This window comes from Oncorhynchus tshawytscha, linkage group LG05 (genome assembly GCF_018296145.1).
Source record: "Oncorhynchus tshawytscha isolate Ot180627B linkage group LG05, Otsh_v2.0, whole genome shotgun sequence".
NCBI classification, from domain to species: Eukaryota; Metazoa; Chordata; class Actinopteri; order Salmoniformes; family Salmonidae; genus Oncorhynchus; species Oncorhynchus tshawytscha.
The window spans coordinates 56,054,301-56,067,279 of record NC_056433.1 but is presented as its reverse complement, the minus strand read 5'-3'; the positions used below and the strand labels follow the sequence as shown (position 1 = coordinate 56,067,279).

At 47.8% G+C, this 12,979-nt stretch overlaps 1 protein-coding gene across 2 annotated transcripts in view; it reads left to right on the top strand.

Annotated features, from left to right (window-relative positions):
* Nucleotides 1-12,979, top strand: part of sema6bb (sema domain, transmembrane domain (TM), and cytoplasmic domain, (semaphorin) 6Bb) — a 130,393-nt gene that overhangs the window by 86,493 nt on the left and 30,921 nt on the right. Inside the window, exons 9-15 of one of the 2 annotated variants that reach the window (XM_024421454.2) lie at nt 59-147; nt 912-1,123; nt 6,816-6,947; nt 7,488-7,637; nt 8,469-8,648; nt 10,227-10,367; nt 10,916-10,993. In XM_024421454.2, coding sequence (XP_024277222.1) covers nt 59-147; nt 912-1,123; nt 6,816-6,947; nt 7,488-7,637; nt 8,469-8,648; nt 10,227-10,367; nt 10,916-10,993 — 982 coding nt within the window. Of the gene's footprint in view, nt 1-58; nt 148-905; nt 1,124-6,815; nt 6,948-7,487; nt 7,638-8,468; nt 8,649-10,226; nt 10,368-10,915; nt 10,994-12,979 lie in introns of both variants that reach the window. The other variant, XM_024421453.2, reaches the window with a different exon arrangement.

Genomic DNA, 12,979 nt, shown 5'->3' with positions numbered 1-12,979 from the left:
TTACAGCTCTATGGAGATGTGTTTGTTGTGTAACATGGTCCTCTCCCATCCTTTGCAGAGCCCTATTTTGTCAGTTCAGTGGAATGGGGTCCTCACATCTACTTCTTCTTCAGAGAGATGGCCATGGAGTTGAACTATCTGGAGAAGGTACGAGACAAAATGGTAAAGCTTTGGACACGCCCCTCTGTGTCGTGTGTCTGCCTGCCTGGATGTTCCATCTCATGTTATTATTCAAATGTCAATACCAGCCTGGTACTTCTGATGATCTTTTTCTCTGTATCTGTGCTGTTGCATATCTAGACGGGAAAACGCCTTTTCATAACCGCTCCAAATGGCATCAGTCATATCAGAGTGGAAATACGTGCTCATGCAAAACAATATGAGCATAACAAGAATCCTTTTTATCTAATAAATTAGCAATTCACATTTGGTGGAAATGTGCTAGCGCAGGCATTTTGTGCTGCATGTTTGTAGGGCTCACAGTAAGTGGATACTTACACTGTACCACGGTAGTTTGGGGTGAGATTGTCCAAAGAAGCAGTTTTCAAATGCACTGATGTTTTCATGAATACTAGATCTTAATTGACCATTTTAAAACAATGATCTGTCAAATGTGGTATCATGCATCGCAAATACTTTACATTTTTATGAGTTCACCCAAGGGCTAAAAAGGTTTTATCTTCATTTTGAACGATTGTTCTGACTTAAATCTGTCAAACTTTATTATACATTCTCCATGAGTATGATCCCATGAATATTGCAACCACTAAATCTACTGTGTGAAATATGTGTGCTTCCAACTGACCCAGCGCGGAAAACTCTGTGCATAGTCATTGATGTGTAGTATGGTGCGAGGTCATTGACTGTTCTATCTGTTCCACGTGCTTGCGTGCACGTGTGTTCAGGTACAGGTGTCTCGGGTGTCTCGGGTGTGTAAGGGGGACCTGGGGGGCTCTCAGAGGGTGTTGGAGAAACAGTGGACGTCGTTCCTGAAGGCTAGACTGAACTGCTCCGTCCCTGGAGACTCCCACTTCTACTTCAACCTGCTCCACTCCACCAGCCCTGTCATCAGGATGCACGGCAGGGACATCATCCTGGGAGTCTTCTCCACCCCCGCCAACAGGTACACACACACCGACAGACTGACAGAGGTCCCTGAAGAGAGGGAGATGGTTAGGGCTTATGGGGGAAGATACAGTTCTCGATTAGGCGGAACACATTGATTTGCTTCATGGGTTTGCTTTTAGAGAGGGAGACAGTTAACAGATTGGAGTGATGAAATAGAAAGAAAAGGAACGAGGGAGGCTGCTGGGTAAGAGGAGGATTAGATGAGGTTGAAGATGGCTGTAGAGAAAGCATGAGGGAGAACAATAAACAGACTTAACAGCACAAGAGAGTAGAGGAAAGATGTGTCTCCTGTGTTATATACCATATATCATGCAGACGTTTCAGGCTATCGTGCGTGTGTGTGTGTGTGTGTGTGTGTGTGTGTGTGTGTGTGTGTGTGTGTGTGTGTGTGTGTGTGTGTGTGTGTGAATACAGAGCAGACTCTAATAGGGATTCAACACAGGTCTCCCATGCAGATGAGCCAGCAGGATGCCTATCAGCAGAGAGCAAACCTCAACTAATGCCAGCTCTAATAACATCCTCTACTCATAATGGCTGCTGTTGTGGCAGCCAGGAGAGGAAGAGAGAGGAGGAGGAAGACCCCCTCAAACCCATTCAAGGACAAGGAAGTCAATAATGGGAAACATCTGCAGCGCTACCCCCCGCCACCCTTTAAGAGTTAAAACTGTTTCATCAGCTGTATCTTATCTTTGGGCTGGGGGATGGGAGGGTTGGGAGGGCTGGGAGGGCTAGGAGGGCTGGGAGGGATAGGAGGGATAGGAGGGCTGGGAGGGCTGGGAGGGATGGGAGGGCTGGGAGAGGGATGGGGGCTAGATGGGAGCGGTGCACCTGCAGAGAGAGATGGATGGTTTATACAGGGCCAACAACGGCTTACAGATAACACTGTGACCAGCGTGTCAGGGAGAGGCCCAGCTGAACACACACTACCTGCCTAGGCACCGCGCCGCCGCTGTGCTCCATTATAAATCAGAGAGAGAGCGAGAGGGAGAGAGGTACGCTGTAAACCTCCCCAACACTGTGTGGTCCGCTGCAGCATACTTTTAAAGCTCTTACCAGACATATTGCTTTTGCCGGTTGCGTGTGGTGAGCACAGCAGGGAAGAGGGTTTGGGAAATCTGGAGTGGCCATTTTGAGATAGTGTATCATCTCCCGCATGTGCACATTTGCTACCAGTGTGGGAATTGTGGAAAAAGAGCTCTGGTTTAAGAGTTTCCCACCAGCATCCCTCAATGTTTGCTTGTTATTAATTATTTTATCATGCCTACAAAGCCAGGATAGAGTTTATAGCCCCATGAAGCTTCCTGGTCTGTGGCATTAGCTAGCTAGCCTAGCAACTACACCAAATCCTCCTTGGTTGACTGGTTGACAGTTCAGTGTGTCCACCTCTCCTACCTCTGGTCCTTCCTGTCTGAGGGGATGAACAGTAGGCTTGGGTTTCTTCTAAGCACCTGATCCTTCTCACTGCACTGCACAGCCCAGCCAAACCTCCCGGAGCTGCAGGAGGTCAGGGATCTATAGGAGCAGTGGGGTCTATGAGAGGAGGATATGAGAGAGCCTCTGAGCCTGCAGGTAAAGGGGAGGGGTGCTTTTTATTGCGGCAGGCCTTAGAGAGAGACTATTTGAGAAGATAACATGGTGGTGAGCCAAGCCCGGCTAGGCTATGCTATACACTAGCCTGGAGCTAGGCTACTTGGCTACTGTGCAAGGTGGGCTTAGCAGTACTAGACATGGCCTGAAAAGATGGTGCCTGGGCCTCGGCTGGAGAAGTTCCTCCAGGGAAGTGCAGGGCTCTGGGGTGAGTTAGTCACGTATGCTGCTTTTTGTTTTTCAAAACTTGGCACCGAGGCTCCAACGCTGCGTACAGAGCCCTCAGCGCACCGTAGGCTACAATAGCCTACATCGACTTTCCGGAAACAGCTGTGAAGCGAGCTGTAGCCTATTGCGTGTTTATGTGTCTGTTATTAAAGGATGTGAAACAATGTTGCGTATGAATTACAGGGGGCAGTTTGAATAAGCAAATCCCATTTGAAACATCCTTGCTTTCTCTGTTAAATCTTACTAGATGCTGTTTTAAATCAAACAGGCAATAGCAGATGACCAACAGCAATTTGGGGATATTGACTAATTGCCCCCCTGATGGCCCATCAGGTGTAGATAGGGGCTCTTAAAGTATTCAGATGATTGGTTAGAATAATCTTTCAGAACACACACACCTAGCCTATGGTCAATTAGCACACAGTTGTCTGGACACTTTCCAGGTCAGTCACATTCTGTCTTCTTTTCGTATCGAAAACTAATGCAACTGGTAGTCTATTAATAGGCTACAGTCAGTCTTGACATATTGGTGCCAATCACTAGTAGCCTAATACTCCTCCAATGGATGGAGCGATTCGGTGTGCTGCTGACAAGTTTGAGGGAATCGGCCAGAACAAGCCTCAGTGCCTTGCTGAAGGCACTTCCTATCCAACATATGCTGTCTGAGTCTGGTTTTCAATGAAATACCCTAGGCCTAGTTTTATTATTGATAATAATATTATCCTGCAAATTGTAAGAAAATAAATCACTACCAGGTTAAAATAACTTTTCTTTGTTTCTTTTAGACTATTGAATAGGTGCATTTTTTCCTATATTAGTTCATTAATGTATTAGTAAACTTACGGATTAGGCTAGTACATTTTTCAAGTAATCCTCACAACCATGTTTTATTGTCTGTCTACAATGAAGGAAATGAAAGGATTGCATATGATTCCTGTTCAATCACATGCAGCTCAGATACTATATCTTTGTCTATAAAAATGTGTAGCCTGTTTTCAGTCAGCCGGGGTGCCCCACCAGCCAGCCGTGAGCAGCACGTGGACGAAAGAGTCGCCTACGAAGGAGTTCCGCTTCTTCTGCAGCATTCACTGTAATACATAACGCTTTGTGGCGGTGCTTCGGAGTTAGTCAGAGCAGGGGGCCCTCTGGAGACCCAGCCTCATAGGAGCCATTAGGATGACATGGTGTCAGAGGGAGGCGTCTCCAGTTGACAGGAGAGCAGTGAGGCTGTGCCACCAGGGAGATGCGGTGGCAGTCACAGCTGGATACCTCCCCTGGGCCCTGGGTTGAGGCAGGAGCTGAATAAATACTTGGTCCTTACCAGGTGGAGAGACAGAAAAAGGTGGAGAGACAGAGAGGTGGAGGGAGAAAGGGAGGGGTGGAGGGACAGAGAGAGGTGGAGGGACAGAGAGAGGTGGAGAGAGAGAGAGGTGGAGAGAAAGCAGATGAGAGAAGTATAGAAAGACAAAGCAGAAAGGTTGAAGAAGATATATGTGTGTGCAGAGAGGTGGAAGAGACATAGAGGTGGAAGAGACATAGAGGTGGAAGAGACATAGAGGTGGAAGAGACAGAGAGGTGGAAGAGACAGAGAGGTGGAAGAGACATAGAGGTGGAAGAGACATAAAATATGTAAAGACCCAGGCGAATAAAATAAACAATCCTCTCATTTTTCCTTGAACCTTGGCCTAGACTGAAGAACTCATTCCCCTCCACTGGCCTCCATCAGCTGTCATGCTGTCACCGGAGCTGGGCTATAGAGAGCTGTCAGTCTGCTGGTTAAACTGTGAGGGTGTGGTCTGGCATGAAGTCTGACGCCTCCTACAGCCTGTACTGACTGTCAGTCAACCCTTCTCACTGCACATCAAATTTGAACAACCTTTATTTGCACAATTCAACAGCTGTACATAGCCAAACTGATGCCAATTCATTTCAAACAAATGAGCAAAGAGAGATCAGAGGATGAAAGAGATGAGGGGATGAGAGAGAGAGAGCAAGAAAGAGCAGAGAGGACAGAGAAATTAAACAGGGAGAGAAGAAGGAGAAGAGGACAGAATACAGAAATATAGAGGCAAAGGCAGGGTAGGCTGCCAGGCAGTTGGAGAGAGGTTGACCTGGTCAAATGATGTATTAGGTTAGCATGTCACCCTGCTGGAAAATGCCTCTGGTTTCTCAGCAGAGAGAGGCTAAACTCAGACAGCTTACCCAAACAAACAGTTCTCAGATGATCCCTGGATACCTACTCCAGCAGGCCTAGGGGCACAGGGGCAGCGCAGGGAGAGAGCCCATAAGCCCATCTGTCGGTTTGTGTCAAGACCTGAGCACAGGCACTACTTGACCTTAACACTGGAGCAATGGAGTGTTGGAGTGAGCAGCAAAGTGAGAGTGAGAGAGCCTTTCTCTCTGCTGCTTTCTCTTTCTCCCCCTCTCTCTGCTGCTTTCTCTTTCTCCCCCTCTCTCTGCTGCTTTCTCTTTCTCCCCCTCTCTCTGCTGCTTTCTCTTTCTCCCTTTCTCTCTGCTGCTGCTGCTTTCTCTTTCTCCCCCTCTCTCTGCTGCTTTCTCTTTCTCCCTTTCTCTCTGCTGCTTTCTCTTTCTCCCCCTCTCTCTGCTGCTTTCTCTTTCTCCCCCTCTCTCTGCTGCTTTCTCTTTCTCCCCCTTTCTCTGCTGCTGCTTTCTCTTTCTCCCCCTCTCTCTGCTGCTTTCTCTTTCTCCCCCTCTCTGCTGCTGCTTTTCTCCCCCTTCTCCCCTTTCTCTCTCTCTGCTGCTTTCTCTTTCTCCCCCTCTGCTCTCTGCAGCTGCTCTCTCACTTTCTCTCTTTCTCTTTCCCCTTTCTCTCTGCTGCTTTCTCTTTCTCCCCCTCTCTCTGCAGTGCTCTCTCACTTTCTCTCTTTCTCCCCCTCTCTCTGCAGTGCTCTCTCTCTTTCTCCCCCTCTCTCTGCAGTGCTCTCTCACTTTCTCTCTCTCTCTCTCTGCAGCTCTCTCTCACTCTCCCTCACCCTCTCACACCCTCTCTCTCCCTCTCTCTCTCCCCCCTCTCTCAGGATGTAGTGTCAGAGTTAGGAAAGGGAAAAGAGAGTAGGCGTGAAGTGCTCGGCAGGAACTGAGTCACTCCCTAAGGTTCACTGTGCTGTACCAGAGCAGTCCTAGTCACTCAACAGACTCACACAACTTCTTAGCAAAAACATGAGGTCTCAAAGGGAAGAGAAGCTCTCGGAGCAGGAGAGAAAGAGAGACGCTAGTATTCACCCCCTGTTGTCCTGACATGGCTCTCTCTCTCCATCTCTCTGGTGTACACCTCCATTAACTACCACACTCAACACTACAGTAACAGTATTGTAGCGCTTCATTCAGTGTGGGGGGACTTAGCTTCTTTTCACAGCAGATGTTCCATTCTGGGTCAATGAGTTCAATAGGAGTTTAGCAACAGCCAAGGTGTGCAAACATTTTACTGGAACATGCTGTGTGGTCTCTACAGTATTTCCTCTGAGTATTTCCTCATTTGTTGACTACTTATTTCCTGTGTATTCCCGGATTCTAACACACAACTTCCATTTTGTATGCCAACTTCAATGTCATTCAGGATATAACCTTTATTGTCCATTTATATATATATATATATTTTAAATTCAACCTTTATTTAACTAGGCAAGTCGGTTAAGAACACATTTTTATTTACAATGATGGCCTACCCCGGCCGAACCCGGGCCAATTGTGCGCCGCCCTATGGGACTCCCAATCACTGCCGGTTGTGATACAGCCTGGATTTGAACCAGGGTCTGTAGTGCCGCCTCTAGCACTGAGATGCAGTGACTTAGACCGCTGTGCCACTCTATCCACCCCTGCCTTATCCATTGTATCTGGTTCTCTCTCTGTAGCATCCCTGGTTCGGCTGTGTGTGCGTTCGACATGGAGCAGCTGGCTGGGGTGTTTGATGGGAGATTCAAGGAGCAGAAATCACCTGAGTCTATATGGACCCCTGTTCCCGACGAGCTCGTTCCCAAACCAAGGTATAGTATTGCCTTACCTGGCAATCATCTCCTGGCTCATTTTGATGTACTTTATGTGAGTCTAAAGTGTAAGAGTGTAAGACAGCATTAACTGACTACAGATAACACTGAAATGGGTCAGTAAGGGGGAGCCTGTGATTCAGTAAGGGGGAGCCTGTGCCTCAGTATGGGGGAGCCTGTGCCTCAGTATGGGGGAGCCTGTGCCTCAGTAAGGGGGAGCCTGTGCCTCCGTAAGGGGGAGCCTGTGCCTCCGTAAGGGGGAGCCTGTGCCTCCGTATGGGGGAGCCTGTGCCTCAGTATTGGGGAGCCTGTGCCTCAGTAAAGGGGAGCCTGTGCCTCAGTAAAGGGAGCCTGTGCCTCAGTAAGGGTCAGCCTGTGCCTCAGTAAGGGGAGCCTGTGCCTCAGTAAGGGGGAGCCTGTGCCTCAGTAAGGGGGAGCCTGTGCCTCAGTAAGGGGGAGCCTGTGCCTCATTAAGGGGGAGCCTGTGCCTCAGTAAGGGGGAGCCTGTGCTAAACAGTGTATTTCACCCTCCTCCAACAGGCCAGGGGGCTGTGCTGTTCAGGGCTCCAGGTTCAACTCATCCAATGGTTTCCCTGATGAGATGCTGAACTTTGTGAAGACCCACCCCCTGATGGACGAGGCCGTGCCCTCACTGGGACAGAGGCCCTGGATCGTCAGGACCATGGTCAGGTGAGGCTCTGTGATCGCATCAGGGGACATCTCAGACTCAGAACTAGGAAACCTTTCGCACACATCCTGTGCTCTTTCCCTGCATCCTGTGCTGTTTCCCTGAGACATGTACACTTGTATGGCTTCATACCATTAGACACCATAGGAGTCTACTGCCATGTCTCAGGGCAAACTCATACACATACACACACATATTTGCATGGACACAAATTAGCCTCTGGGCTGGTTCTCCTTCTGTTTATGCCGGTCGGTTGATCCGCTTGCTGTGAGAGTTTGCTGCAGGAGGCAAGCAGCTGGGATGCATCAAACTACAATGGCCACCAGCCGAGCTAGAGGGAGGAGACTATTACTGTGACAAGTTGTATGTGGAATATGAATTACCCAGTGGAACGACTTCTTCTATTTTAGAACATTAACTCATACACACAGGACTTGTGTAGTTCAGCTACGCTGCTATTGTTTCAAGACAAGTCCATTCATCTGAATGATATTAATGACTGCTCTTGGTAATTAGTTCTGTATGTAAATTGGATGACTATTTTACTGTGTGAATTTCATTTAGTGAATGACCGTAAGAGGTATGCAGATTGGTTGTGTCCCAAATTGAGCCATAGACCCTACCCTATTTGATAGGACTATGTAAGCTTAGTTATTGTAACATAAGCTCCAATACGCCGTTTGATAGGCTAGATGGAATTATCTCTATATTGCTAACTCAAATCCTGTCAGATCAACGCAATAGCCTATTGGTTAATCAGGACAAGGGGTCAAGAGAGGATTGGGTGAAAAACACAGTGTCTCTATATCATCATCTTGTCTTCTTCCCCTTAGGTACCAGCTGAATAAGATGGTGATGGACACGGAGGCTGGCCCCTACAGAAACCGCACAGTGCTCTTCCTGGGCTCCAGCCGGGGGACCATCCTCAAGTTCCTGATCGTCCCCAACCGGGACAACACCGTGTCCAGCAGCAATGTCTTCCTGGAGGAGCTGGAGGGCTTCATCCCTGACAAGTAAGGGTTAACGGGTTACAGACAGTCTCTAATGGGTGCTGTTGTGATGGTCTTATTAATTATCTCTAAGTGTTTCACTGCAACACATGCATGGGACCGCAGGGGGGAATAGGAAGCAAACAGATGGGGTATTGCTAGGTTATCTTTCAATGAGCCCAATTAGAAATGTTTAAGCAAGAGTCTCCTAACAAGAGCTATGGCAGCGGCGCTGCTAATTGTGCCCCCTGATCTATTCTCTGCTCAGACTGAGGGGAAAACGGGGCTCATTTACTGTAGTAAGAAACACTGTAGCACAGCAGCACAAACCTCGTTGGCAGGTGAAAGGAGGTTAAAACCGTTACTTCCCACCCTTCAAAACAACGCATTCATGTAGGCGTCAATGTGAGGTTCCATTCCGAGAGAGGGAATGGAGTAACAACTAAATGGGGAGCAGAGGAATCAGATCAGAGGGCAGATGAGTTAAGGCTGCAGCAATAGCGGCGGTGGTGCCGGTGTGTGAGTGTGTTTGGGGGTGATTTGCTGTGCTGTGATAGTGGTGTGACTGTGAGCCTGGTATAGGGGTGTGTGACAGGGCTTGCAGTCCCCCTCACAGCAGGGAGCCAGCTAATCAGGAGAGAGGGAATGGAGTAATCAGATCAGCCTTCTCCCAGCCTGCCCTTCCTTAACCCCAGACTAACTCCCCTAATGGGCCCAGGGTAGATAGACGGCCCCCGCCACCATCGCAGGGGCAACGGGAACACATCACAGATAGAGCTCCTCAAAGCCCAAATTGTTTTTTGATTGGCTGTCTGACATAATGATTATATTTCATATTTTCGACCTGGTAATGAACCATGAAATGACCCGGAGGAAACTGAGAGATTAATGGGCCACACTTTCATTATTTCTCAACCTGTCTCCATTTTACTTATTTTGTTTACTTATTTAGTTGTTCTTTCTCTCTCTCCATCTCTCGCTCTCTTCTCCCTCCCCATCGCTCGCGCTCTCCTTCCGTCAGTCTGGTTTCTCACATAGTTTGTTTGCTGTGAGGTATGACTAACAACTTGATACTGTAGTGTGTGATACATTTCCCCTAATGACTCCTCAGCTGCGAGCCATGTTTATTACCATAAACCATCTAAATAAGCCCATGCAGGAGTGAACATGTGTATATAAATATATATAAATCCAGCCTACAAAGGCAGGTGTTTGGATAATATGGAAGTGCTAAGTACCAATTAGAGCCCATGCAGGGTGAAGCTGGTGGCTTTGATGCCCATCCCACCCCAGGCCTCAGTCATCAGCCATCAACACACTGCATACTAAAGATGACACTGTGACAAACAGGCTTCTGAAGGCCTTTCACTGCTTTCACTTTGATTGTTGTGCTTTTAGTCATAAACTGGTTTGAGTTATACTTAATGAAGCAGTGATGTGTTGTGTTGATATGATGTGCAGTGAGATCATGTTGTGTTCAGTTAGTGTGTGATATGATGAGGTCAGCTAGACCTCATCATGGTGTGGTGCGGCTTAGCCGACTGTGTGTTGTGCAATAAGGCAACACTCTCACTGTCTCTCTGTGTGTGTATGTGTTTTTAGGTGTGGGGAAGACTCTCCCCAGGCGAGGCAGTTGTTGTCCCTGACTCTGGACTGGGTGAGCCAGTCTCTGCTGCTGGCCTTCCCCTCTTGTGTGGTCAGGGTCCCTGTGGCACGATGCCAGCTCTACTCACGCTGCATGAAGTAAGTCACACACATCACACACACCTTTCAGCTCCTCACACACACACACCCCTCACCCACACCTCTGTAGCCCACACACACCTCTCAGCCACATACAGTATATCTGTAACACATCCTAAGCCCGCCCACTCCCAATCATTACAATCACACCTTTTAGTCAGGCCCTAAACCATCTGCCAACTTATACAGCCTACCCTCGGTGCACCAAACTACTTTACCACATCCCCAAGCGCTCTTCGACAAATCAGTAAATCTATTCGGCACAGTACACACACACACACACACACACACACACACACACACACACACACACACACACACATATATACACACACACACACACAGACGTCTTACTCTCTTGCTCTTTGGCCTTGCTGACGACTCACCACTGAGTCGTATTGCCTTGATGCCAGCAGACTCTAAACCTAGTGAGGCGTGACATACTGTAACGTATATGTCAAACGTGTAATGTGTTCAATGAATCCGTGGTGTCTCTCTGCCCTGGGTGGTGCATCACTAAAGACTGTGTTTACTCTGTTTATCTCCAGGAACTGCATTGCCTCCAGGGACCCCTACTGTGGCTGGACCAGAGGAAGCACCTGCTCCTTCCTCAGGCCCGGGACCAGGTGAGGTGCTGGGGGGGAACGAGGGCACAGCACTGGCCTCTGTCTGGTCCCATGTCTGGTCCCTGTCTGCTATCGACCTGCCCCGTGTCTGGCCTGTACCTTTGTTTTGTTTCTGTCTGGCATCCGTTTGACCTCTGTCGTATCTATACCTGGTCTCTGTCTGGGTCTCTGTCTGGGTCTCTGTCTGGGTCTCTGTCCGGGTCTCTGCCTGGTTCTCTGCCCAGTTCTCTGCCCGGTTCTCTGCCCAGTTCTCTGCCCGGTTCTCTGTCCAGTTCTCTGCCCGGTTCTCTGTCCAGTTCCCTGCCTGGTTCTCTGTCTAGTCGATGCCTGGACCACCTGGGTTGCTGTGACACTCTCTATTTATACTGAGTGTTATGCCTAAGCTCTGACAGAGCCTACAGTTATAAGCCTGCAACACAAGCTGTGGCTAGGCAAACATGTCCTCATTTAGTTATCCTGTCAGAGCGAGCTGTGTACATTTATTCATCCAGGAGATCTGCTATTGCCATTGTGTGTTCACAACAATGCTGCATTCTTCAACACAGCTATATGCATAGCTGGGTGTGCATCTTTGTCAGGGTTGCGTTGCTCTTGTACGCCTGCCACAGAACGATTCCTGGCTGTCTTGGCAGCTCACCTCTTGTTCTGGGCTGTAAACCTTCCCACTCCCTCCCGCTCTGCCTCACGTCCGCCCAGCCCAGTGAAATCAAATCTCTTTTTAGAGAGGCAGCTTATTGAATTATGTGTGCAAACACAGGTACAGTGCCAGCAGTTACAGACAACAGAGCCTTAAAGAGCACCTTACGGCCTCACCGTTATACAATTAAGGGCCCTGTGTTGTGATTTGATTTAGCAAGGGCGGTCAACCTGTCCATTGATCCTGTAACAAGTGATGTTCCCGTTTGAGGATAAATTCCATTTGGAAAAGTGAAAACGATGCTGGGTGATGAAAAAACTCTCCATTGTTTGCAATGTAAGACTGTAACATGGACTATATTGGAACAAAGATAATTAGGCTCCTTACTGATTAGTATATCTGTTGATATTGTTTTATTACTGTAGGTGTTTTGTGTCTGTTTATTAGCCTTCATATTTCTTTCAATTATAACTGTACCTGTAATCTGGTCTCCTTTAGACTCGGGGACAATAAATCCTTAAACTTATTCACATTCTCACCATTAAGGGTATTGTGACAAAACATTGCCTTCTTTCCCAGCTACACTAAAGATTACAGCCTGCATTTACCCAACACAATATACCCTATGAGGGTGAGCAATATATCCACAATAACCCTCCAACCACTCCAGTGTAAACTTACTTCTCAGGCAGTGAAACACTCAGTTGGCCTTTTTGTTGTTTGGGTCTTTTCAACTAATTGTAGAGCTGGAGACACATCCAAGTGAGCTGTCTCTGGTTGTGGTCGATGCAGCCTTCCCTCTCGCACTTCCCATGTTAACATGACCTCATTGGACAGGGGCCATTTTGAAGAACAAACTGCTGTTATTTCTCCTCTTTAGAGGACCTTTATGGTATTTATTTGATCTTTATTTAACTAGGCAAGTCAGTTAAGAACAAATTCTTATTTTCAATGAAACAGTGGGTTAACTGCCTTTTCAGGGGCAGAACGACAGATTTGTACCTTGTCAGCTCGTGGATTAGAACTTGCAACCTTTCAGCTGGTCCAACGCTCTAACCACTAGGCTACCCTGCCGTATACATTCACAGTCTAACTAGCTGATGTTGCTGTCCCCATGGGAGGTCAATGCACTTGGTCTGGTCTCACTGCTGTTGGAACTCACCCATTTTTAAAAATGTATTTGAATTTTTTGTTGTTGATTTTTACCCATTTTCTCCCCAATTTCATGGTATCCAATTGTTTAGTAGCTACTATCTTGTCTCATCGCTACAACTCTCGGGAGAGACTAAGGTTGAAAGTCATGCTTCCTCCGATACACAACCAACCACTGCTTCTTAACACAGCGCGCA